Source organism: Zonotrichia leucophrys, chromosome 10 (assembly GCF_028769735.1).
Source record: "Zonotrichia leucophrys gambelii isolate GWCS_2022_RI chromosome 10, RI_Zleu_2.0, whole genome shotgun sequence".
In the NCBI taxonomy this organism is placed as follows: Eukaryota; Metazoa; Chordata; class Aves; order Passeriformes; family Passerellidae; genus Zonotrichia; species Zonotrichia leucophrys.
Window position 1 is genome coordinate 4,256,898 of NC_088180.1, and position 27,837 is coordinate 4,284,734.

Below are 27,837 nucleotides of genomic sequence, written 5' to 3' on the forward strand. Positions count from 1 at the left end.
TGTATTTGATCATGCTGTAGTAATGAGAGCTAGCAAACAGCACATATGCTCTTGAGATTTGGCCTGTAATGAGTATTTGTTCCTGCAAGTGAGAGAACATAAAGGCATGGAAATATTTTTGCTCTGACATGTTTTTGTGCCATATTATTGATAATTGCTGTTATATTTTCAGTATGATTGTGGGGTGTTATTAAATCTCGACTTTTTTTCATGCATATAATGCATCATTTTTAAATTATACTGCAATAAATATATCCATGGAAACCAAGTAAATGCACAATTTTCAGAGTTCTGTGCTGTAAGTCATCACAGTGTGATTAAAACTTCACAGCTAAGAGCAGGCACAGAGGAATGTCTTCAGTGCCTTCTGCAGTTGGCCTAATGCAGATGGATTTTAATGGTGGATAATTTTATATGGGAAAGAGATTATTGGCCTAAATGAGGTCTGTTTCCCAGAGTGTCAGTTCCCAAAATCCTACCAGGATATGAAAATGTATCATTGAAGTTTCATGCATTTATTGGGACTTAATCCTACTTCCTATACCCTGTTATATTTGTTTGAGGCACAATTGCTTGCGCTGGCAAAAAGCACCCTAAACTCTGCTGCTGCCCTGAGTCCCACTCACTTTACCCAGAATCATGCCTGCACATTTATGAGTATGGATGTTGATGGCAGTCAAGCTGTAAAACATTTTATTGTAGCTTTTATATCGAAGGCACGAACTCTTACATGCTATATATTATTATAATCATGATAATAGTAACTAACATGTTACTATTTCAATCACGAGTTGTTCCTTCTCACTAAGGAAAAGAAAAACTGTAGATGGTTAGGAAAGGAGGGTGCAGGAACTTCCTCCTTTGCCAGCCCAGCCCGTTGGTCCCGCAGCGTGCCCGGCCGGCAGCGCGGGTGACGCTGTGCTTGTGTTCCAGTCAGGTGCCCGAGGAGCCGGCCCTGGAGGAGCTGTCCCCGCGCGTCCCCAGGGCGGTGTTTGTGAAGCAGGACAATGGGGGCAGCGCCTCCGTCATCCCCGCCTCCCGCGGCGCCCCGGGCCCGGAGGAGAAAGAAGCAGCTCCGAACTCTCCTGATCTGAGCACCTGCAGCGCTACCTACAGCAACCTAGGTGAGTGCACAGGAACTGCATCACGCTTTGGTGACCTTTCCAGTGTGTGAAGAGCCTTTTCTTCTGAACAGCTCAATACATCTTCATGAGGGTAGCTTTTAACTGCTTAATGTTGATTTACAGAAGATAAAGATATATAGTCTCATTCAGAGGTCATAACCAAGAAAGTGAAGATTCAACAAACTCAAAGGTTTGTCTTCCTGTAACTTAAAAAAGTATTTTAATTGCCCTTAGTGATGAACATCTCAGATGATTTTTTAAATCAACATTGTTTTATCTCTTTGGAGGAATTTTTGTCAAAGATGTTTAAAATACAGAGCAAATTACCTAATTTCTTTAGAAGGAATAAATAAAATTCAATCTTTTCATAAACTTGATCAAAAGATAGGGCTTTTTATTTTAGAGCATCAATAACTGCTAAAATATTTGTACCCATCTCTTGTTGGCTGAAACTGTTCTTATCCTGGTCAGAGAGTTCACTTTTGGTCCTTCCCAATGAGATACAAATGTCCTGAAGGTGCTACTCAAAGATCACTGAATTCCTGACTCGTTAAGAGGTCCATGGATGCAGGGCTGCTGTGGAAGATAAGGGAGCAAGATAAAGCAGCATCTCCCAGTGGACAGTATCAATATTATCAGCCTGATTTTCTAAAGCATTTTGATTTGCAGCACTGTGAATTCAGGGATACCTACAGCCAGGTTTTCTAGAACAACAAAATCTCTCATTTATTTACATCCCAGGATATCCCAGTACATGTTTTTTGAACATCCCAATCCTGTACACAGCAACTCATTAAGCATTTGGCCAAGAGTAGAGTGATTGTGTAGAGATGGCTCATGATTACAGGGAGTTTGGCATGTCCACACAGGTTTTAGGGATCAAGGACTGAGCTTTAAACCCTCAGGTGCCCACATTCCTTAGACATTCAGCGAAAGTGTTGCATTTTTTTTGCTTAAATGTGAATTAGTGGCAAGCTTATTAGTGCACTCTGCTATTGAAACATTAATTAGGTGTTGTTTATAAAGCATAAGGAGGAAAAATATCCTGTCCAAGTGTGATGCTAACATCTACCAAGAAATTCCTCCTCTAAGGAGGAAAACTAAAATCTGTATCTTTATGGTAAATTACTCATAGATCTAATGAATTCTTTCAATTTAGTGGGGTATGTATGTGTATCTGTAATTGCTGTATTTAGAAGACAGGGACATTGCAGACAGAATCCAGGCAGTTGAGGTCTGGCTGCATCAGAACTGCCTGTACCATGTTTATCCTGTGCAGCAAAATACCATCAGCACTGGAACAGCTTGCTCAGAGGAGGTTTGGAATCTCTGTGTGTGGAGATATTCACAAGTTCCAGCCCAACTGGAGAAGATCTGCACAACCTGCTCCAGCTGACCCTGCCTGCCTGTCCCACGAGATCCCTTCCATCAGTCCTGGCCTGTATTAGTGCTGGTCCTAAGTTTGAATGTTTCTTTTTAAAACCATAAAAAAATCAACCCCTTAGCAATTTATACAAAACCTTCTCCTCACCGTGGGTTCACTTGGAGCTGTGCTGTCTCCAAAGTACCTTTGGTGTGAAAGGGTTAATTGGCTGTGGGGCTTGCCTGGCTCTGGCTGGGAGAGCTGCCTGCTGCTGGGAGCAATGCTTCCCTAAATGGCACTGAGCTCCCTGGCTGCCCTTCAAAGGCTTCCTGCTCTATTCAGCCAGCCTCACAGAGAGATTTCTAGGTAGGGACAGAGAATAATCCCTACTTGTTTTCACATCTTGCATCACCTGGGCAGCAAAACCTTATCTTTTATAGAACTAACAAATACTGGTATGTGAAACTGGAAGAAAGGAGAATATGAGAAGATACATCACATTTGACTCCTGCCTCAGCTGCAGTTAGAGCTGCATGCTGCAGTTTGGAGTGTGTAAAATGCATCATGTGCACATCTCAACTTGCAGCACAATGCACAAGGTTCACCTTTTAAACTGATCTGATACATATTCTGTGGTTTTTATTAAAAAGCAGATAATATGTCTCTACTTTGATAAATGGCTAATCTTCAGTTCTGACACATCATGATGCCTTAGCACTCATGAAGTGTCATGAACAGAAATAATTGCAAGCCTTGGTGAATTTTCATCTGCAGTCAGGTAACAGTTTATGTCAGGTACTGCCCTCAAATATATTTGGTTTGGCCTTCCAAGAGACAAACCTTACAAAACAGAGGATTCTCCTCCAGGAGTCAGGTACAACAGAGAAGAGTTGGGGCTTTTATGATGATAGGATAAGATGTGTTCCTGGCTGTGGAAATAGGAGGAAACTTGAGTAGGAGGAGAGAGGTTCTTGACTGCCATGGTCACAGTCAGGCTCTGGTGCCCACAGTTTAAGAAGAATGTTTTAAAAATTGCACAGGCTCTAAAGAAAAGCTTTGCACATGCCTGGTATTGTGGCAAGCACTTCATAGGGACTAATTCAGAATCTGAATCCATTCAGTTTATCAAAGTGAGAGTCTGGCTTGATCAGGATGGGGGTGCTCATGTGGTGGGCAGAACTGCAATTGGGGGACCTGTGGTATCAACACTTTAACAAAATCCAGAGGCTGCCACTTGAATGAAGATGAAGAAACAAATGTTCAGATGTGTAAGGGAGGGCCTGGATGTTTCTTTTGTAAGAGGTTCTTTTATTGTTACAGAAGTTAATTCAGGTAAGCCCTGTAACTGATGATAAGGAAGACAAAGCCTTTCCTTTACAAATCTTTAAATTGTTCTGTCTTTGTCTGAATTTGTTGGGGAAATTGGGTTGATTGAATTTGCATGGCTGTAAGTAGATTAAGGTATTCTCAGTATACTCAGGATAGTTTTTCTGCCATTGAAAAAAAATAGGTTATTTCATTATCAGCTGTTTTTCTCTTTACACCTAAAGAAATGAGGAAAAAAGGAGGCTGAGTTTCTAGGCTTTGTGACTGCTGACACTGGAAAAAAATCCCAATCACAGTGTCTGCCATGGGGCATTGCCTCAGTCAGTTGGACCAGGGCAGAAAGCAGTGCTTTGGCCAGGCTGTAAATAAATAATGAGATCATTGTTGATGAAAACTGACAGTTCAGTGACAGACAGTGATTATAGCATCAGTCTGGTGCATTTTGTGTAGTGCATAATTAGCACAGGTAATGTCTAAGGTGGTGCAATGGAGGGTGGGCAGCAAGACCTGACAAGTCACCAAGCAAACAAAGTGAGATTCTCTTCTGCATCTCCCAGGACTGCTGAGACACTGCACATGCACCACCAGTGTTACTTAGCAAAGGTTAGCTTCCCTTTCTCTGACATCTATCATCATTCTGGTAAGATTTTAACTATTCAGTGAACACTACATGTGTAAACAGTGGAGCATTTAATGCAAATCTGTACAGGACAGTTTCATAGCAGGGTGGTGTACATGCACAGCATTTATTGGAGCTGGGGCTGTGAGGCATGCTGGGAGCTTTTGCTGTGGTTGGAAGGTACTTGATGCATTTGTGGGTTTGTTTCATGGTTTGGTTATTTTTATCAGCCAGGATAAGTGTTTATTAAGGAGTGATGTCAGATTTGATAGTTTCAGCAGCTAACATAAATAGGCTGCAATGCAAAGTCTGATGATAAATCAGTTACCCAGAAAAATTAAACTTAAATGCCTTTCTCAGATGTCTTTCAGAGTTTCAGAACTCTGCATGGTGTCTGGAGACTTAAGCATTAATATTTAAATAGTGTATTGAGATTCTATAATGGAAGATCTTTTTGAGCTGTAGAATTATTTAAAGCTCTGTAGAAATCTGCTGTCTGTAAAGAGTTAAATTTTTTTCTGTCATTGAGCAGTCTGGAATCCACTTCAAAGATCTCTCAAAGTGGCAGCCTAATATTGTCCCTGTTGTTCCTTTTCATTTTGCCTCCCAAGAGTGTGGCTCAGGCTGAACTTGCAGTGTTGGAGAGTCTGTGCAGTAGGTATGGAAATGATGAGTTAAAGCATGCAAGGGGAGAAGGAAAGGATAGCCAAGAAAAAGAAATTAATGCTCTGCTGGTATTTCTATGCAAAAGGACATTCTTGTGCCTTTGACAGGGACAACATTTAAGACAATCTTTTTCTTGCTGGGCAATGATTTTATAAAAATTGGCCCTGTAGTTTCTTGCCATGCTTGGGGAAAGCTGAGCTGGAGACTGGCCCATGAGCTGTGAAAGAAATGTACAGTGCTGGAACTCAGCACAGAAGCAGTGCAGACATGAAACTTTTCAACTGGATAATACAGATGGTTAGATTTCAATATGGAAAACTTGTTCTTGTGGGAAGAAACCACACTGTAACATAGCATTTTATACAAACTCATTTTTTCTCAGCTGAGAGTACTTGAAACAGTAACTACAGAATGACTTGAACATTCAGTTCTCTGGAACCTGCCACCCCCTCCAGACATCTGAAAAAACAACTTCTGGTTATGAAAACCTTCTCCAATTCTGTTTGGATGTCACAGTGCCAGTAGCTGTGCAAAAGCAGCCGTGGTTGCAGTCCCAACACTCCTCTGTGTGAGTGACTTTTGGAGGACAGAGTCATTACAGCAGACAAAAAACAAGAGAATGGGAGCAGTAACACTTATAAATCTTACCTTTCCTGGAGAGAGCTGCTGCTGCTCAGGATGTGCATCTGGCTCTGATTTGTTTCCCTGTTTCCCTCTAGCAGCTGTGCATCCTTGGGTTAGCAAGTCCCAAAGCAAGGCCCCTTAGCAGAGTGCCTCCTGAGCAGTGTCTGTGAACCCCAGCAGCCAGGCTGGCCCAGCAGAGTGGGCAGCAGGCTGAGGAGCAGAAAACAGGCAAGTGCTCTTTAGCCCAGAGCTAAAGTTGCTGGGGAGAAGTACATAGGTCACAGATTTTGTAAGACTGAGCAGTTGTGGAAGAGGACACGTTTGCATGAGTAAGAGAATTGGATATCAAGTAGAAATGAACTTGTCTCAGGATTAAGCAAAAGGCTTCTGGATGTGTGTCTGGCACACAGACATCAATTCTGCTTTTGACTTGGACTCATCCCACACTTCACCTCTGCAAAAGGAACTTCAGGACAGAGCTCCTGTAGTGCCCAGCTGGCAGCAGCATTCAGTGCTGCAGCACAGCAAACACTCACTGCAATACAAAGGAACAGCAGGGTCCCTCCAGCCCTCCAAGAGTTACATTTTTGTCAGCAACCTTTACAATGATTTGCAGTCTTCCCTGAATATCAGGTATGTACAAAACTGATAGAATTTCCTGCTCAAAACTTGGTTTTTTTAAACATTGGAATAGCCAGACTTACATTAAATCCAGAAGGCTTTTCTGAGGGTTTCTGGAGCTTAAACAAAAGATGGGGATAGAGCTTTCATTTGGGATGCTGTCTCCTTGGAGTGACTGACAAGAGAACAGTTGTGAAGAAAGCAGGGTGTGAGGCTGTTTTGTTTGTGGATACATATAGAAATATGATCCTCTCTGATTTTCTGAAATTAGGAGGTGTATTTCAGTGTTCTATCCAGCATTGCAGGGTTTGGTACATCCTGGCCATGTGGATTTCGGGTTCTGTAGTGTTCATACAAACTGTTACAACCTACCTTAACAAGCAGAAGAAGCTAATATTTCTTTTTGCAAACTGCAAAGTCATTAATTATTAATTATGGATTGAAGTGTTGTAATTCAGATCTGAATCTTAGATCCCCTTAGTCTTCCAGTTTAGTCCTCTCTTTACAAGGATTTTGTGGGCTTGGCAGTGTTAGGTTAACAGCTGGAATCTGATCTTAATAAAGGACTTTTCAGCCAAAATGATTTTATGATTCAGCACATTATATTCAAATAGTTATAGTGTCTGTTCCCTTACTGGAAAAGATGCTCAGCTGCAGTTATTCAGAGCATCCATTTCAGGTCTGCTGTTTTCAGCTGTCAGAGTTGGCTTCCTACCTTACCATGACAGTCAGTGAACCTCCCAGGAGAACCAGAAAACTTATAAAATAATTTCTCTGAAAGTAGCAGTTAATTGGAAGGATCTCAAATTGATATAAGTAACAACAGTTTAATTGTCCCAGAGCAGTGAGCTGGTCTTTTGTATTTTGTGTTTATTGGTTTTTATTCTCCATTATATTATTGTCATTTATTTATTCTGCATTTCCAAGGACTCTGGCACTTATGAAACATAAATGTCCTTGATAAAAGCCATCCACAACACATGACAGGAAGTTTGTCTTCCCTGGATTCACACAAATGTCTGAAACTAGAAAATCCCAGCCTGTGTGTACATACTTGCCATTTGGGATCTCTTGAGTAAAGCCAGGTCTGGTTATCTCTGAATGTAACATTGCCAGCAAAGGTACCTGTGGCAAAGGGAGGGCACAACAGTTTTAATTGCAGGGTAGGAACAATTTCTGTCAAATTATGATCCTGCTCTTGATGGCAACACACTTGTCAACTTGAGTGAAAGTTGGCTTGACTTCCTTGATTTCACTGTGTGAATCTGCTGGGGCAATCCTGACTGCCTGATGTGACTTCCAGAGTATCTAAACTGTTATTTGTGTCTGGCAGTTTCTGGATTTCATTCTGAAATAGGATTTTCAGCCTGTCTAGTGCATTTCCCAATTGTTTTATGGACTGTTATCCACCCTTAGTTTTAGCACATTTGAATAGAAAATAAGAAATAATGTTACAGTCAGTTGACTGCAGAAGAAATTATAGGACACTGGGTGTAATTGCTGAAACTGGACTTGGCCAAAGTGTCAAATGGAGGTTTGGTTTTGCTTGCAGTTCTTGTCATTGGTCTGCTGGATGTAAAATGGCAACTCTGCTAGCACTGAAGGTGATTTCAAAATATATGCCAAGGTGAAATCAAGACTGGCTGGATGTAATTAGATATATATGATGCTGATTTGGTCATTGACTTGCTAATTAGTTCATTCTTTCATGTATGTATGTAGGGATTTTTGAAATGTTGGGGGGGGGCAGGTCCTAGTCAGGTTTTGGGGTTTTTTTGCCTTAAACTTCTTTTCAGAGTGCGAACATGAGCAGCACATATGAAGTACTTTAATCTTCTCTCACTATTACCTTATTCCACAGGGCAGTCCAGAGCAGCTATGATCCCTCCAAAACAGCCCAGGCAACCCAAAGGAGCTTTGGATGATGCCATTGCCTTTGGAGGGCTGGCAGACCAGGAGACAGTGAACAACTTGCAGCCAACACCACCTCCACTGCCAAAGAAAACAATTCTGAGAGCGAACACAGAGCCGACTCCCCGAGACCTCCAGAAGCAGGCTCTGGAGAACAACCTGTGCATCATGGCCAACCCCACCTATGACATTGACACCAACTGGGAAGCGAGCAGCGCCTGCTCCTCGGTCAGCCTGGAGCTCAAGGTCCTGGACAACGAGTCGGGAGATTCCTTGGACAGGCCCTCAGAGAAGCTGAGAGCGGCCGCCTCGGCCACGAGCAGCGTTTCCAGCCTGGCCACGGGCAGCATCAAGGAGCGCTGCTCCACCAGCATGGAGTCGCTGAGCGGGCGGCGCCTGCCGCAGGCCAGGCAGGGCCGGGGCGTGCAGAAGCCGCAGAGACAGGCGCTCTACCGGGGCATTGAGAACAGGGACGAGGTGGTGGGCAAGATCCGCGGCCTGCACGCCGACTCGCTCAAGAAGCTGGCGCTGAAGTGCGAGGATCTGTTCATGGCGGGCCAGAAGGACCAGCTGCGCTTCGGCGTGGACAGCTGGTCAGATTTCCGCCTCACCAGCGACAAGCCCTGCTGCGAGGCGGGGGATGCCGTGTACTACCCTGCCTCCTACGCCAAGGACCCCCTCAACAACTACGCCGTCAAGGTAGGGGGATTGGAGCAATGCTGACCCATTGTCAGGGTAGGGGGGCTGGAGCAACGCTAACCCACTGTCAGGGTAGGAGGGGCTGGAGTGTCGGGGAAGATGAAACAGGAAAGCCTTATAAATATGATTGCCTGGCAAAAGATTTTGAGAATATGGAACTGTAAGTGAGATGGAAATGAAAGCAAGCTTTGAGATCCCTTAGTTACTGAACAACGGGAAAACAATGGTGTGGCCAGCTGAAGGTAATCCCCTTTTGATGGAACAAGATCCTCTGCAAGCAGGCAGGTCCAAGGGTCCAGCAGACCCTGCCAGCGTGGCAGAAGGGGCCCAAAGAGGAGTTTTTAGGGTTTAAAATGTAACACAGTATGGTAATGTAGTGATTCTTATAGGCTGTATGGAAATGCTATAGGATTTGTATATTGTACTAGATTGGTTAGTGAGAATTAGAATATTCCACATAGAAGATGATTTATTGTATTGTAACGGGAACTTCGCCCTCTTGCCTCCTACCCCTTCTACTCTCTTACCCCTTTCACTCTCTTATGCTTTTTGTTCTCTTGCCTCTCTTATGCTCTTACCCTCTCATCCTCTCTGCCCCTCTCTTGGGCTGCTCTGAGCTGTGGCTGGCAGCTCCCAGCAGGGCCCTGCACCCAGGCCCTTTGCAATAAACCCCAAGTTCCACAACCTGGCTGCAGAGATCTTTTGTCTCCGTCCGTCCCCATGGTGCTACCCCCCGACACTCCTATACTGCAGCAATGCTAACCCACTGTCAGGGTAGGGGGGCTGCAGCAATGCTAACCCACTGTCAGGGTAGAGGAGCTGCAGCAATGCTAACCCACTGTCAGGGTAGGGGGGCTGCAGCAATGCTAACCCACTGTCAGGGTAGGGGGCTGCAGCAATGCTAACCCACTGTCAGGGTAGGGGGGCTGTAGCAATGCTAACCCACTGTCAGGGTAGAGGAGCTGCAGCAATGCTAACCCACTGTCAGGGTAGGGGGCTGCAGCAATGCTAACCCACTGTCAGGGTAGGGGGCTGCAGCAATGCTAACCCCAGGCATCAGTGGCAAAATGTGGCAGCAGCCATCCTCTGCTTCACATCCCATAGTGATAGGGCTGCTGCTGGCAGAGGTGAGAAGGAAGGTTCCCAACATACAGGCTCTTCCTTCAGTCCACACCCATCTGTGCCATTGGTACCTGCTGTTTAATTGCATGTTTTTGTTGCAGCTCCAAAATGACTGAAAGAGAAATCAACACATGTTAGTCTTTACTGTGGTCACTGCTTAATGACATTTTGAAAGAAAAGCTCTGTTCTTTTAACATGTGTCGGCGGTTTTTTGGAAACTCACAATAACAAAATCCTTTGATTCACCTGCATGCAGAGGAAATTAAATCATCACTCCTAGTTAGGAAAGGTTTCCTAAAAAATTGAAAAGTTCTTCATTTTCAGAGCCATGTAATTTTAAATGTAAATTCTAGGGCAATAGACCATTCTGTTCCCATATAGGGTCTTAGATTTTCACCAGGGCTCATTACCAGCCTTTCAGAAGCTCTGCCTAGCCATCAGTGTTTGCCTTATAAATTCTTCAGCTAACACATTAAAGAAATAAGATTTACTAGATTTACTACTAATATATGAGTGCCTAGCTGGCAGCTATCTCAGAAGATATTGTTATTTCATGGGCTTTTATATAGGTAGTTCTTTCTGAGTGCTGTAACTCTGCATTTCTCATTGCTTATCTGGTAGGAAGATAGGAGGACAGCCGAGACTCATAGCACTGTCAGGCTTCCTGTGTGACCTTGAGTAAATCACTGAACTTCTGACTCCTCCTTGTTGAAACGGAGATAAAACATTTATTGCCTGACCCAGATGTGTGAGGCCTGAGCTGTTATTCCTTTTATTTTACATACTCACAAGGGTGGTGCTTTACAGGAACTAAACATTGTTACCACTCCTGCATGACTGTTTACAAGATACAAAACACTGAAAGGTAAGATTGGTGCAGCTGATATTTTTCTGAGACCTGAAGAGGTATATTTTTAATGCAGATATCTGGGTCTAACCATTTCTATTGTGTTAATTATTAAGGATTTCTTATTGGAAAAGATGTGAAATGAAATGTAGCTGTGTGGGAGCTGCCATGAGCAGTGGTACAGAGCAGGCAAGGAGAGCCAGCCCGTGAGCCTGCCTGCAGTCAGCTGTGCTTCAGAATCAGCACTGGCATTGCTCGTGGCTGGTTTGGAGGGTTTTGCTTTAATACAGTGGTGCAAAATGATTCCTTCTAGGGCCCAAAGTGGTATTTTTCTCTATTGGCAGGTTTGAGTTATCACTAATGTGATATCTCTTTGCACATCACAGATGTGCCTGTACAATATTCCCCTGCCATTGGTCTGTTATCTCCTGTCCTCCACAATACATTTCCCTTGTAGAAAGCCAGAGAGAAGAAAGAAAGCAGGGTAACATGGTCAAATAGGTGCTAGATTTTTTTTCATAATTCAGATTTCTTAAAAATAGTTCTCTGACTAACAAGGGCTATTGCCTGGTAATAGATGTGAGTGAAGTATGCACAAAATATCCTTGAGGCAGAGGTCACCAGGAGCTGTTGTGCTGTTGGGATGAGAGGAAAAGTTCCTCCTGCAAATACCCCCCTGGCACTTACTGTGCTACAGGAAGGTGTTGGCCCCAAGCTGATCTTTGACTTACAAGCCATCAGTCCAGGATCAGATTTGTCCAAAAGCTCATAACCACAGATTGCTGTTTCATTACACAGAGATTTGGGGAATTTAGCTTTAACAAATATGCTAGTTTTTACTACCATGGGTGTATTTTGTGTGAGCCAAATTACAATAATCTACCTTCAACAAATAACCTATGTCTTCCTGCCACTTTAAATCCCTTATCCCCAAAACAGGGTGGAAAAAGCAGTGAAATGAAAATTGCTGGTGTGCCAATTGAATCCAAAACAGTCTTCCTGTTTTTTTGGATCAAGTCTTAGAAATACGCTTTGAAAGTGGAGCCACATCTCTGGATGGTGTAAATTAATGTAGCTCTTTTGAGTTTTACAGAACTACCCAAGCAACACTGCCTAACAATTCAGACAGTTCCTAAATTTTATGATTTTAATATTAGATCTGAGAAACAATGTCATAATGAGATTTTTTAAATTATTATTCTCTTTGTAGAAAATCAGAGATTCACCCCCAAACAGTGCTAATACTCTTGATACCTAAAATTTGCATTTTAATATTCTATTTCCAAAAATATAGTTACAAAAGCATTGTTAAAAATTCATCTTTGACCATTTAACTACTGCTGAATCAAATTTAGAACAATGAATGATTTGTAGAGGTGAATGTACCAGTGCACTTTTCCATTCTGGTGGTTTCACCAGTAAAAGATGCTCTGATAAATTTGGTGGAGAACGAGCACTACTTGTTCTGTTGGGGTGGATATGAGAGGAAACATTCATAGGGGTGTGTTGTTTCCCAGCACTTTATTTTGCTTTTTGCTTCAACTCTCACCTAATCTGCTAGTAAACACCCAGTGCAAAAATAGCTGCAGGAAGCCATGTGGAAATTATTTTGACTGAAACATTAGAAATAAAACCAGTACATAAGTCATGATCAGAAAAGTAGTTTTTCAAATGGAAAAATAAAAGTTCCCTTTCAAGAAAGGTTTCCATAAAGTTCCAGCCCCTGAGGTGTTTTTCTTTCACCTAAGTGCAGTACCACCTTCTAAGTTGTTGGTAGATCTGGGGCAGTATGGATGAACATTCCCCTGAAACCACAGTCTTATCAGTAATTCCAAATATGTGGTGAAAAGGTTACACCAAAGTAAAAGCAGCACAGAGCACCAGCAGATGGGATGAGTTCTGTTCTCAGTGTCCTGACACAGGCACTGATGTGGTAGGGACATCTTTTATTAAAAGATAAATAAATAAATGAGATTACTCAGAAGGAATAACAGACACTGTGACTACTGTGTCAGTGCCATAAACAGGTTCCACTTTCAGAATGAAACTCTCAAAGCAGACCTGTCCAGTGTCAGAGGCTGACTCACAGCAGCCATGATTCAGAGTGCAGACAGAACAACAGCCATAAAAGCCAGCTGGCTGTGGCCACAGCACGTGTGGCAGTGCTGCTCAGGTGGGTAACAGCAACTGCAGGGGTGCAGACAGCTCACGAGGAGCAGTTCAGATTTATTGCTTTGATTGCAGCAGAAGTTCTAGCAGTAAAACCTGAGGATTCCTGGTAATGTTTGTGTTTGTGTCCCAGGTATAAGACACGGGAATGCAGAAGTAAGCAGCACTGGGCTGAACTTGGCAGGTTCATACTGCAGCTGACAATTACTTCCTAGTCATGTGTCGTTTGTCACAGTGTGCTAAGGTGGTTTTATTTGGTAATTCAGTTTCCTAGTGGAGCTTCCTGTCAGAAGGATTGTTAAAGGCTGTCCCAGAACTTCGTGCTTCAGATCAAAACAAAGCAATGTACGTTCAACTTCCAGCCCATTCCCAGTTCAGTCACAGCAAAACAGAATTCTGTTTTGGCACATCATTAAAAAGTCAAAGCTCTATTCCAAGGCCAGATCAAGAAAATGAGGTCAATCAGAGATCAAACTGGCCTCCTTGGAAAACAAGGTTGTGCCAAGAACAAGCTATCAATTTGGGATTAGCAAGCTTTCATTCTACACAGAATTTCATTTGCAGTTGTCCCTCTGTGCAATACAACAAAGTGGCACAGATGGTGCAGTCTTTGTGATCTTCTGTGTTTCTCATTTTCAGCGCTTGTAAATTCATTTCCCACAATCCTGGTGGTGCTGTGAGTTCACTGCTGCTGTGTGAAATGCACAGGACAGAGTGGGAATGAGATTCCCTGCTGGGGAAGGGAGAGGCAGCTGATGGCACTGTGAGCCACAGCACTCATAAAGGAAGAAGAAAGGTAACACAGAACATTTTGTAGAAGCTCTGAAATGTTCAAATCCTGCTTCTTGGGCTGGGAGCACTGAGGAAAACTGAAATGGCAGGGTATAAAGAAACCTGTCCTGTCCCTATAAACGTGACAGATGTTTAGTTCATGTGGATGCAATAAGGAAAAGATACATGATGACAGTGCATTCCAGTGAAAAGGAAGTTGGATACTTTGCATTCCTTCCTACTTGTACTCTCCTTTTTTCTCATTGTTTTCTTGCGTCACATGGAAGGGTTTTTCATCAACATTGCTTCATCTTTTGAGCAACCAGCTCTTTATCAGCTCATGAAATAAGGCTGGCCAAGCCCTTATCAACACCTTCCTTTCAGCTGTTATCACATACCATATCTTCATAGCTCAGCTGGATGTATTTCATTAAAGCAAGTAGTAAATGACTCATTGATCCTACTTTCTGTGTTAGTGTTTTAGTCAAAGTGTTTTCACCTTTTCTTCCTGTGCCAAAAAACAGGTATTCAGCATGTTCTATATGTAAAAGGCAACAGGATTTCCATCTTTTTGAGTAGATGACTGAAACAGAAAAAAGCTTTAAAAATGCAAAGGAAAATAGGCTATATATTTTTTCCCAGCTTTGACACAGAATTAACCATCACAAGCAGAAAAGCAGCTCTGTGTGCACTCCTTTAGCAATTCATCACCAGCAGCTGAAAATACTTGCTAGGGAGGTCAATAAATTTTACTTTTTTTTACCTAATTTTTTTCAAATGTAAATACTGACTCCAACTCAAACCATTTTGAAAGTTTAAAATCTTTGTCATTCAGATGGTAGTTTTAGGTGATAGTGGAGTTAATCCAGTACAAAAGGCTTGGGTGAGAATAATTACCCATTGATGGTATTAGAGCAGTATTCACTGTTCTATTGCAAAATCATAATATAAAGTAGACTTCTGAGTAGAACCTGCAATGTAAAAGAATCTGAATAGTGCAATGCCAAACCCCAAGACTTAACTGAAGAGAAGCCAGACACTTACAGGAGCATCAGATAACTGCAGGTCTGTCTTCTGGAAACTGCTTTATGCATTCAGACAGGTGTCTGATTTGTTACCACACTCTGAGTTTGGGTGCTGCCTGCAGAAAGCCCAGCTTTCCAGCTTTCCCTTCCTCCTGACAACTGCAGGGTGCCCAGTGTACAGATTTCAGTGTTTGTGTAGTCAGCAGTTTAATCAGCCTGAAATAACCCAGCTGCCTCTTCCACTTCTCACTTCATGGTGTTTGTAAACAAAAAGCAAGAAGCAGAAAATCCATCTCAAATCAGATCTCAGCTCTCCTGTCTTTGCAGATGCTGAATGCAGCTTCATGTGCCCATCTACTCCTCTGTATTAAACAAGAAGGCTGGAAGTGTCCCAAAGCCATCACTGTTGGCCATTTGTGGGATTAGAGATTTTTTCCCTATATTGGTTGGATTCCTTAACAGCACAATAAGGAGGGAAAATCTTTTTTAATGAGTGCAGTCATTTTAGTATCAGTTTTAATCATTATTCTATTTAGTATTTCATGTCTGGTTTGTTGATAACTTAAATTCTGTTTTGTTGCTATAGAGAGGAGTCTGAAGCAAGACCTCATGAAATTTAAGAACTGATTTTGGGGAAAGTTTGGCCCTGCTGTGGCTTCCTGCCTTAGAGTGGACAGTGCTCTGAATGTTTTCAAGTCACATGGAGTTAGTAATGGAACTTACTCTTCCTGTAAAGTATTCTGAGGATCACTGGACACAAAGTTATTTTCTGCTGAATGCTGGAGAGGTCTCAGCTACAATTCTGAATTTATTATAGGTACCACTCCTCAGAAAGATCTAATAGATGGGGAGAATGCAGAAAGAGCAACACAAATCAGAGGATTAGGAACAAAGATAGGAGAAGTAAGGGCTGGGTATTTTCAAAAATAAACAAAGATGGGGAAAGTTATATTTTCCCCAGTTGTAAAGGTATCATATTCAAGGATGGGAATCAGGAATCAATTTTTAGCCAATCAGCAAGGAGAAGGGCTGTCACTTTAATGTGAAGTTGATATAGGATTGAATAGTGGAAAGAAAAATAGAGAAGATAGAGAACTGCTTTGGGGTGGGTTTAGTAGGCTGGAGAGGTCATCTCAGGGATGAGCAGACAGAGGAGACTGGCCTTGCAGGCCCCTGCCTCAGGAAAAGCCCCCTCTGCACCAGCAGCTGGATGCCTTTGGATGCAGATGTGCATGGCCAGCGTTTCTAAAAGAGAAGAAAGCAGCAGCACATCCATAAAGCATGGAACAAAGTGTGCTTCTGTACTCTCACAGGTCTGGGATTGGCCATGCTTACTAAAATGAGGGAGCCAAAGCTGATTTTGAGAGGTGCAGATCCTATCTCCAGCTTCACCTGAAACAGTAGTAAATCTGAGAGCATTCTCTGAAGTAGGAAAAAGAAGCTGCCTAGAGCTAAAATTAGAAACTAGGTGAAAGTCTAGATTCCTTTGCTTTTCTTTTTCTGTTGGCAAGGAGAAATCCTTTCCATAAGCTTTTTAAAAAGCCTTATATTCACCAAACTGAGATGTGTATATTGTTTTCAGAGCACATACTTTGTGGATTATATATTCCTAGCAGAATATCAGTTTTAGCTGACTGGTGGCACTGGAAATCCTCTGTGGATTAAGAAATAGAGTGCAGTACCTAAGGCCAAGTGTGGTTCTCAACATTTTTTATCACCAAGTAAACTGACTTTAAAATTAAACTCTTTCAGAATGAGATTTTTTGTTGGTTTTTTCTTATTAGGTCACTTAAGTATTTTTAAAAACTGAAGGCTGAATTACAACATGTTGAACCTTTTCTGCAGTTGGAATTGAGTATTCCCATGGCTGGCTGTGCAAGAAAAAGGCCACGGACTTGAAGGGCATAGAAGATGGAACAATTTTGTTTTCCTTAATAGCTCTTCTCCCACTCAGATTTGATACACACCATGTGTGTACATTCAACACATATATATGAGTCTGTCTGTACAGCTTTTCTAGTTCTGCCTTCTGTGCAGTATTAAGTATTTAATCAATCTGGGGACTTCAGTCTCAAAGACAATCAGCTAGCATTTTCTTTTTCTATATAATTCAAAGGTTATTGCTATATTTTTGCCTCTGTAACCCTTGAGAGAAGGGACTGGGGGCACACATACCACTGAGAACTCACTTCACCTCTAACAGGGTAAAATGCATTTGAAAACTTAAGTGAGCAAAAGCCACTGTATAAACAGGGTAAGGATCAACATTTCCTCTCATAAATAAAATAAAATTGACTAGAAAATGGATTTTTCAAATCAGTTTTGTGGGTTTGTGGCAGTTACAAACAGGCAGTTTTAGTGTACATAATGAGTAGGGAAATGTGAGTGCTTGTGAAGTATGGCAATATGCAGAGTCTCAAAGATAAGAGGACAATCAGAATGTTGGTACAAATTTTGTCTGAGTTCCTGTGGTTATCTGACAATGCAGTTTTCTGATCAACTACCATAAAAGATTAAATCTTGCATTTATATTTCTTAACCACACAAGCATGTAAAGTATGAAAAATTTATGTGTGTGTTACTGAAAGGCAGGTTTATAACTTAGCTGCAGAAGTTCTGAGAGGGGGAAAATGAGAAACAGGGAGAAAAATCACCTAAAGCTTCCATTGGGGCTGGGATGAGATCTGGGTTTCTTGGTGGTGGTGGCTGTGTAGAACAAGTGCTGACCTTGGTATCTGGCTTTCCTTGGTTCCAGAGATGAGCTAAGGGAAGCTGTAGCTTCACCTGGAGAGAAATTACTTCCTCTTTTTTCTTCTCTGAGCTTTGCACTTAAAACCTGTTGGTGCATTACAGCAAGTGAATATTTAGACTCTAACCATGTAAAGATCAAAACATACACCTAACCTTACATGCTGTGAATGATCTCTCTGAATTTAGTAGAACTAAGGTTAATATGCAAAGGTCAAGACAGCTGAGTCTTTGTAATTTTAATCAGTTAATGCCTTAGAAACAGAGGCACTAGTGGGGCTTGTCCAGTGACTTTTGTCAGAGGTTGGAACTGCCAGTTGTTATGGGAGTGCAAACAATTCATAAGGATAATTACTATGTTGATAATGTATATATCAATAAGATACTTCTGGACATAAATACAGTACATATGGCAAAAAAGCAAACCATATTTTGGATCTTGATAATTGGTTGAAAGCAAGTAAGGTACCATGTTCTACTGATTGCCCATTCATCACCAGAGCCAAGTCTGCCTGGCAGCAGCCTGTGCATGCACACATGCACCCCTCAGTGCAGACACACTGCACTGCTGCAGCTCATGGATTTCAGTTCCACTTACCATGGGCAAGGAGCAAACATCAGTCACCCAGCTGACAGGGCTTGACTTGTTATGCCATGCTCACTCAGCCATGTGCAAGTGTTTGGTCAAATACTTCATGCATATTTCTTTGTATCCCCTATTGCTATTGATTCTTTTTGTCTTGTTCAAGCTTCACACAAAGCTGAGAGAACTTGCAATAAAATGATACAGGTAAACAAGTAACTGTAAAAAAGCTTTGCTGTGCATTTACCATGTATCAGCTGCTGTTCTGATTAAAAACCAGAATTGTATTTTCCATTGGATCATGTGTGCAGAGGGAGAGATGCCTGCATGTATTGTTCTGCAGTTGCTTACTAGCCAGTGAGAACTGTTTAGGTGCCTTAAGACAGTCTGCCAAGGTCAGTTCATTAAAAAAATGTTCATTGCTCTTGTTTAGGCCTAGACTGGAGATCCCATCAGCAAAGTACATATTAAAAAATAGATATAGAAATTAGGAATTAAAGAATGATGTCTGTTGTGTTTGTTTTCCCCCAGATCTGTAAGAGCAAGGCCAAGGAGTCCCAGCAGTATTACCACAGCCTGTCCATCCGGCAGAGCCTGGCTATCAACTTCAACATCCAGCAGGACTGTGGCCATTTCCTGGCCGAGGTGCCCATGCGCCTCCTTCCCTGGGAGGATGACGACGCAGCGGACGTGGAAGAAGAGCGGGAAGAAGAGGAGAAAGAGGCTGAGCAGAAGAGCAAGGACAGTGCCTGCAGCCCAGAGGGCTCGTGCAGGGACAGCCCCAGCAGGCAGGGCACCCTGAGCAAGCCCCGCAGCCGCGTGGTGGTGATCACGCGCGAGGTGCCGCAGCTCACCGTGGCCGACTTCGTGCGCGACTCCGCGGCGCGGCACAGCAAGAGCCCCGACCTGTACGAGAGACAGGTGTGCCTGCTGCTCCTGCAGCTGTGCCTGGGCCTGGAGCACCTGAAGCCCTACCACATCACCCACTGTGACCTGCGCCTGGAGAACCTGCTGCTGGTTCACTCCAGGCCGGGAGGCAGCCCCCTGAGCCCCGAGGCCACCGAGCCCAATCCCAACACTGCCTGCCCGGCCAGATTAATTGTGAGCAACTTCTCGCAGGCCAAGCAGAAGAGTCACATGGTGGACCCTGAGGTCCTGCGGGATCAGTCCCGCCTGGCGCCAGAAATCATCACTGCCACGCAGTACAAGAAGTGTGATGAGTTCCAGACTGGCATCCTCATCTATGAAATGCTGCACTTACCCAACCCCTTTGATGAGAATCCAGAGCTGAAAGAGAAGGAGTACACTTGTGCCGATCTCCCCAAGATTCCTTGCCGTTCCCTCTACTCGCAAGGGCTTCAACAACTTGCCAGCTGCCTGCTGAATCCCAACCCTTCGGAGAGGATCTTGATATCAGAAGCCAAAGGAATCCTTCAGTGTCTGCTTTGGGGCCCACGTGAGGACTTGTTCCATGCTCTCAGTACATCTTCCAACCCCTCACGGAGAGATGCCATACTTCAGAACTGGCTCGATATAAAAAGGACGCTGCTGATGATCAAGTTTGCAGAGAAGTCCTTGGAGAGGGACTGTGGAATTATTCTGGAAGACTGGCTTTGTTGTCAGTATCTGGCTTTTGCCACTACAGACTCACTTCATCGCATTGTGAGACTCATGAAGCAGCACTAGTTGTAGAGCCTGTTGCTTTTCGTGAAGCATCCCCACCTCTGCCCAGCCCTCACTCCAGCCTGCACTAGGGCTCACACTTTGTACAGTTGTTACAAAACAGCCTAGACAATGAAGCCAGCAACTCTGAGCAAATAGGTTCTAATTGGAGAAATTGCATCCTGTACCAAGTATGACGGAAACTTTACTTTTTTGCCAGGCCTGCTAGGGATTGATCACATACACGACTGCATTTGGATCAGACAGTATGTAACTTGATTCATATCTGGCTGAAAAGGAGAGCAAGCTTTGATACCACTATTTCTACCACTACAGGAAACAAATTGCCCTCCTCTTCTGGGTAGTTTCTGTCATTTCCTACATAGCATTGATTAGTGAATAGCAGTGACCATAAGCAGAGATGGATTAGTGGTGAATGTGAGATGAATTATCCACCATGCCACAGAACACTCATTTGCTTTCACTCCACGTACCCCACATTTCCTCTCAGCTTAGTCAGTCCCCCACAGCAGGCTGTGCTCCTCTTTTCTTTGGTCTCAACCAAACAGGTTCTGACCTTTCTCTTACACTTTACACTACCTGTACTTTCCTCCCCAGATGTGGTTTTCCCACTGAGCATGGCAAGTGTCAGTGAGCAGTAAGCACCTGTGTTCAGTCCTCTTCCCTCCTCCTCTGCCTCATTGCCTACCCATATCCTTTCTAACCATCACAATTTCATCAATGCTGCCTTAATCACACGTAACCCTTAGCTTGAGACCTGTGCATTAAAAAGCAGCATATGCACACTTTATCTATCCTGTTTCCTAGAAAACCTTCACCAGTCTGAACTGTTGATGTACTGTAGCCATAACCACATTTATACAAGAACAATACAACACATGGTGGACCCTTGAAATTCCCCTTCCATTGCAAAAAGCACTAAAGCCTGACTTGAAATGGATGGGACGTACATAACCTTCTCTGACAATCACTGCTATGAATCAGGGACAAAAATTAAAGCCACCTCTTCTGTTTTGGTTTGGTCTGCTCTTGTCACTTATGCCATACTGCAAAGTGAGACTGAAATTGGCTCTGCAGGTTTGTTGGCAGGAGATAGAAATGTTTAGAGCTTGTCTGTGTGTAGCTAACAGGCAACATGGAGATACTTGTACTGCAGACACAGTTCTCTGAAGGGTAAGAACAAGGGTGCAAAAACACTGTTGTTTAATTATGGAGGGAGCTGTTAAGTTTGGCAGCCACGACCAACAGCATCATGACCCACATTTCCTGCAGCAGTGCTTGGCTGCCCATCTCTTGTCTGCTGTAACCAGTGTTTTCTCATGTTGCTATGGACAACACCCTAAAAATGGAATGTTGTCAGAAGAGCTCAAAGAGCATCACAGACAAAGTTTTGGACTGGAGCAGGAATTAGTGAGGATTGAAGAGTCAGAATTTTTAAAACCTCAACTTGAAGGAGCTTTTTCACTTTTCAAGGCCACTGCTGACTTCCTTCTGTGCCCTAAGAGCCATTTCCCATGGAACCTCTGTACAGACAATATCTTTGCTCAGTATTGGTAGGCTAGGAGTTGTTTTCCAAGTTGCTCTGAAGAATGGATCTGGATGCAGAGGGAAAAGCAATCCTGAATATTGTGACCCGGGTGATGGAAAGCAGACAGCCGTAGTTATGAGCCTGTGCTTCTCTCCTATGGATCTATGTGCAATTCTTGAATTATTTTTTAAAGCTGTACATTACAGTGTTCACTTTACACACCAGCCTTTACCTGATGCTAGATCTGCAGCCCCTTCCTTTACTTTCCTGGCACATAAATGCACAGATATCCATGTGTTCTTTTTATGGATTGATGTTCCATTGTAATTGTTAAAACTGTGAGGAATCAATTCACTTCAGCCTTGAAACAAATAGCCACTTTATACAACATATGCATTCTTGGACCACATGCATGGAAGCTGAACAAACAGTCCTGCAGGCTCAAAGTCAGCGAGAGTAGCTCTGGATGCACGGCGTTCATCGAGGGCTGACGTGTCTGTGATTCTGCTCTGGCACCTCTCAGAGCTCAGCTCAATGGCCTGTGGAACCTACATTGATTGTGCCCTAGTATAGACTGTCTTCGTTACCTTTCTCAAGATTTTTTTGAAACTTCTGATTGTTCTTTTGTTTGATTCACCTGTATCAGTGAAGGATCAGGCAAGGATGAGGATAATATATTTCAATGTGATGTGTATGTTTTTCTTTCTCTTTTTGGCAAGAAGGTTAGGATGGTGGCATTGATGCAGAAAAACAGGACAGTGCATTAAAAGCCCAAGTGCAATGTATGTAGTTGAAGTACTTCCTCTACATCAGGAAAGAAAGTTTCTGCACTAGTGCTGAGCAGCTTGTAGAAGAACCTTTACAAAGAATCTCCTGTTCAGTGCAGCCCTGCTTTACCTGGACACAGGAGGGCAATGCTCCCATAGTTCACATCCACCGAGCATGGCAAGTCACTTGTGTACTACCTGCTAGCTATTAGTGCCAGTGTGCTGAGCTGCCAGTGGGGCTTCTTGTTCTCTGTGGTCTGGTTTTGTGTCTGTTCCGTGGTGTGTGTGTGCACCTGACTTCCCAGCTAGCTCACATAGGCATAGGAGTAACTCTTGGACCACCTGGCATTGCAGTGGGGCAGATCCTCTGGGCGTTGCCATGTTTAGGGACACATGTTCCCTCTGTCACTGTGATGTCAACACGCACGTGCAGAGTTGGATTTTGAATGTTGTACAAGCATAGGTATTAATGCAGCTGGTCCAAGGCCTTTGTATCTCTAGCTATCTAACTTCAGTTTGTATCTTTTGTGATGCACCAATACTCATTTTAGCTCTGCAGTATAACCAAGCATGGATAGATGTTCACTACCAACCTCTTTCTTGTGCAGCACTGGGTAAACTTTAGCAATTTGTAATGTTGTGTGGTTTTTTTCTTTAAAAAAGAAAGAATGGCCAATGTAATCGGACCCTATCTGGCCTGAGTTCTTCCCTGAGGAGCTTGAGGCTGACTTTGCAGATCTGCCCATAACTGATGATTGCAACTGTGTTTGTGGTGGTTCTCCATCCTGGCACCAGATTGTGCCACGTAAATACACAAGAATGTATGCATTAAACTGATTGTAAACAAATCCTAAGAATGCTACAGCATAATTGCTAAGCAAAAGGAAAAAAACCCGCTCTGTTTGTAACAGGATCCTGTGTATGGCAGGAACAAAACCCCTGGCTGTGCATGTTAGAACGTACTTGAATATGTGCACAGATCTTGAATTTTTTTTTAGCAATGTCGCACTTTCAGTTGAGCTCAAGAAATAGGAAGAGCTGCAAATCTAAGATAACAGTATTGACTGTAAATATATATTTTTCTATTAATAAAAGCTGTCATTCAAATATTTTTAACATGAACTCTAAAGATTTTTCCAGTGGAAACTAATTTCTGGAAAAATCAAATGCTTGTTTGAAGAATTATGATGAGTGGTTTCTGATCCTTTTAGAGCCATTTAAACCCTCTCTAATATTACAGAGAGAGCACAGTGATTGGATTCACAATATTTAGTGCCTTGTCAAAAACCTGAAATGTAGCTGGTCAGTGGGTGGAAATCTTATTCTTTTCATAATAGCCCTAGAAATAATACTGCCCATGTGAAGATGCAAAAGACTTACAAAATTAAATGCTGTACTTTGTATGATACTGGGTTGATCTATTCCATAAGATTTGTGTGAACGGGTTCCTTTAAGTTGCTTGTAGTACAGCATAAACCTGAAGTAACACAACTGTGGTGTTTCACATTTGGGATCTGGAACAGGGAGAATACCAGTGGATGCCAGGGCAGCTGTGGCAGCCTGAGCAGGCACAGGAGAAGCCTCTTGCTCTGACAATCTCTGCAGCCCCTCGGTGCTGTGCTGGCCGGGGGGCTGGGGGCAGCAGGGAGGGGGGAATGTGCTGCTCCTGCTGCACTGCACCCTGGGCTGAGCTGGGAAATGCAAAGCTCTGTTCCAACAGGAGCGCTGCCAGATCTGCTCCTGAGGTGATGTGGAAAGTGGGTGCGTTTTGTATTTCTTAAATGGGAATTACTAATTGTCTGTCAAGCCTCAGATCTGATCCAGTCAATATGCATAACCAGGTGAATTTAAAGAGACTCTACTGGTAAAAGCTTGCCTATAAACTTGTAGGAATGAGGGAATCCAGAATTTTCTTCTGGAGCCCCTGGAATGTCCAAATACAGAAGCCTGGTGTCATTTCAGTGTTCACACTGATGAAATCAGTAACTCCAGCCAGGATACCATTGCTGCCCCACAGAGAAGAGTGCAGGTAGCATTTACAAAAATGTTCCACCTTAAATCTTTTATGCTCCACACATCCTACCCACAGAGTATGAATGGATCATCTTGATGTGTTAATACAAGAGAATTCCTACATATTATAGAGAAAAATATATTATTTAAATAAAATATGTGTGTTAGGGTTCAGCTACCTGCAGAATGTATTCAGTAGCTTCATACTGTAGGTCCTTAATTTTAATGTGTATTTGCTGCTGAAATAAAATGTATCTGGTTCTGAATTCTTGTGCTGAGATTCCCATCTAAATTAATTTCTTTTTTTTTTTTTGTAATAACAAATCCTTATGTAAATATAAAATAAATGATCCTGTTTTTATTTAAATCAGTTTTAAGTTTTCTGAGGGATACAATTGAAACTGAGTCAAACCTTTTAATGCACTTTCTTTTCCCCCTTTCTCTAAATTGATTGTTTCTCAGTACAAACAGGACTTTACTGCATGACTAGACTGTCAGTTTTACTCTGGCTTTGCAGAGGTGGTGCTGGTTCTGCTGAAACTCCTGTAAGACCTGGAGCACAATCAGAGCCCTCCAGCCAGCACAAAGATGTGATTGTGATTTAGTTATGCAGTAAGATAACATCAAAGTACAGAACAGAATTTTAAATACCTCTATAAAAATACACCTGTGGAAATATTCTGTAAACACTTATGTGGATTACAAAGACTTCAAGCAAAGAATACACACAAAAAATACTTTTCAAAACACTGGGGAGAAATTTCATAAGGGAAATTTCAACTCCAAAAGAAGGAGCAAGTCTTTTTCCCTGCTGTGCTGCAGAGAATTTCTGGTAGACATTGGTATGGATGTTCTTACTCACCTGGATGCAGTGTCAGAAGGATGGGGATTTTGAGTAGGTGTAGAATGTCATTTAAATCATTTCCTGTAAGTCTCCTTGCATTGGTGCTCCACTCAGCATTTACCTGGAAACCACAGAATGCTTTCAGATTAGGCAGAATTGCCAGTGAGAAATTAAATACTCAACTTACCTGTACATAAGCATTTTACCACTCTACAGAATTTGAGAATTTGGTTTTTACTTCAGACTATACAGATTTTGTTTTTCCATAAATTTAAGGGGAAGATTTCAGGGATTTAGAAGAGGTTGGACCTTTTTTTAAATATGGAAGAAATATTTGTTCATAAATATATATATACATACATATATATATATGAGTGCATGTGGGCATGTTTTAATATATATGTATGTATATGAATTTTTTATCCCAAAAGTATTCTTTGCCCCTTTTTGCTTGAAAAAATATATATATTATATATTGTATATATAATATATATTTTAAGAGTGTGTAAATTTTAATATAGTAATTTCATAAATAACACCTCTTCAAAAAACTCCTCTAAACTTCTTTTTCCTTGTCCTTTGGATTGTTGGTATTAGAAAGTTTTGCAGTTGAAATCCTTGGGTTTTTTTCTTTTAAAACTTAATTATGCTGAGCATTTAAGAATATGTTCTTGTTTTTAGTAAAAGGGGGAAATTTATTTTTAAATTGGGGATTCCAAAATCAGTGAACTTTTATAAATGGGATTTCTTTAAATGCCTTGAATAAGGGAATTTCTTTTAATTTCTTTTTTCAGTTCCATTCTTGTGGGTAATTTGTATTTGGAATTCCTGGTTGCATTGCTTTATCTGGTGCTTCATATTGATATTTACACATTTTTATATAAATAAGTATATAAACTTCAAGCCTTCCTTTGTGATCAGGGGCAGTTACACTCTGGTTTGCTGTGGTACTTTGCTGTGTACTCCGTGGCATTCATGTTACTGTGTAAATAAACTAGTTTTATTACACTCCAACTCAGACTTGCCATTGCCTCATTTTCCCCCTTCCCAGGTAATGAAACAAAACCTTGTATTCCTGAGGCAAATGCACGTGGCCAGTGCAGCTGAGGGTTTTATCCACGAGCAGCTGGGTTGCAGCAGCAGTGCAGGTGTGGCAGGTGCCCACCAGGCCACACAACCCAGCTGCAGGAGCTGCCAGTGCTGGGACACTGCCCCAGCTCCCACCTCTGGCAGTGCCCCAGGAGCCTCACCATGGCTGGCACCATTTCAGCTCCATCTGGCAAGTGGCAGCAACAGCCCAAAAATAAACTGGCCACCAGTGGCTGCTGTTGATTGAGCCAGTGTCTTGTAAGGCCTGCTTGCAGAGAAGTGACTTGGCACATAATGACAATGGCCACCCTGGGGACAACCCTTGGCATGTGAGGAGCTGAGCCAAAGTTAGACATTTCCCTAGAGTGGCCAGGGTTGAAATGACCTGCTGTGAAGGAATAAAATTACTCTTAAGTCAAATTTTTACGTGCAGGGACAAAGCAGGAGGATGCCTCCAAGGCAGTCTGCGGTGGAATTCATTGTGTCTGATCTGTTACCTTGAAGCATCCAACCTGATGGAGAGTCTGTGGGAAACAGATGGGATAATGTGCATCTTCTGCAGTGTGCAGACACACTTCAGTGGCACTGAGATCAAACAGCTCAATTTTGTACCCACATTTGACAGGCAGCAATGGTAGCTGCAGATGCTAATTTATTAGCATAGAGCAGATGACACCATAGACGTCAGAGCAGCGCCGTGCCTCTGCATGACAATCACACTGCTCACAAATGCTCTTGAAAGAAAAATAAAAACAACCCCAAAAACCAGCCTGCAGGCTCTATTGTCCCCACAGTCACAGTGGCTTTGCACAGGTATGTCATCATTTCAATGATCAGAATTAGTTGAAGTGTAACTACTACCTGCCCTTCACATTTATTCCTTAGACACTGTATGAAAGCCTTTCAAAACCAGTTTAAGCTATTGTCCTCATCCTTTTGCAAGTACAAAGCTAGCTGACTCCAAAGGTGTCACACATAAATACAGAGCACATTTCACAGCCTGACAGATACTTTGGCTTTGCCAGAGTAATCCCTGCTCACTTCAACAAAGTGCCATGGACTTCAGCTAAACAGTTCGATTATGCCATTTATGTCAGTGGCAATCATCACTCTGCAGGGAAAAGATATACAGAAATAGACTGAACCCTTGTCAAGACATGATAATTATACTAGTTTAACTAAAATCTGTTTGAAATTAATTTAGTTCTGTTAGTGCAAACTCTCTTGTGGGTGTCCTTAAGCAGTCGCAGTCTGGCGTTCTCGTTTCAGCTTGTGCCAGACATGAACACAAGTGGAACAGATGCCTGGTTTCAGCTGATGCAAAAATGTCTGTATCAGATTCTTCACCAACTCAGAAACACACCCAATAGTAGAGGTGTATTCTACAGGATAAACCTTTGTTTTGCAGAAAGCCTCCCTGCATCACTGGAGCTCTGCAGGCTGCTGCTTTTGCCCCAGTTCATGAGTTTCTGTGGTGCCCCACAGGGATCACAGCACCGTCCTTGCCCAGAGGTGCTTTTAACCAGGCCTGGTGGAAGCAGTTCCCAAGGGAAACTGCTCTGCAGAGAGAGGCTGCAGCTTCAGCCTTCAAATCTGCTGCCCTTGGTGCTGCTGCTGTCTCAGGAGGCAGCACTAGAGCCTGGTGGTTAGCTCATCCCCAAGGAAGATGGGGCAGCTCCTTCAGGGCTTCCAGAT

General features: G+C 42.7%; 1 protein-coding gene across 5 annotated transcripts in view; it reads left to right on the forward strand.

Moving 5' to 3' along the window:
* PEAK1 (pseudopodium enriched atypical kinase 1) overlaps positions 1–26,067 on the forward strand; it is a 111,260-nt gene extending 85,193 nt beyond the window's left edge. For all 5 annotated transcript variants that reach the window (XM_064722700.1, XM_064722698.1, XM_064722703.1 and 2 more), the window contains 3 exons: positions 934–1,124; positions 8,205–8,953; positions 18,750–26,067. In XM_064722700.1, coding sequence (XP_064578770.1) covers positions 934–1,124; positions 8,205–8,953; positions 18,750–19,904 — 2,095 coding nt within the window. In that variant the 3' untranslated portion in view covers positions 19,905–26,067. The remainder of the gene's footprint in view (positions 1–933; positions 1,125–8,204; positions 8,954–18,749) is intronic.
* Positions 26,068–27,837: the final 1,770 nt, after the last annotated feature.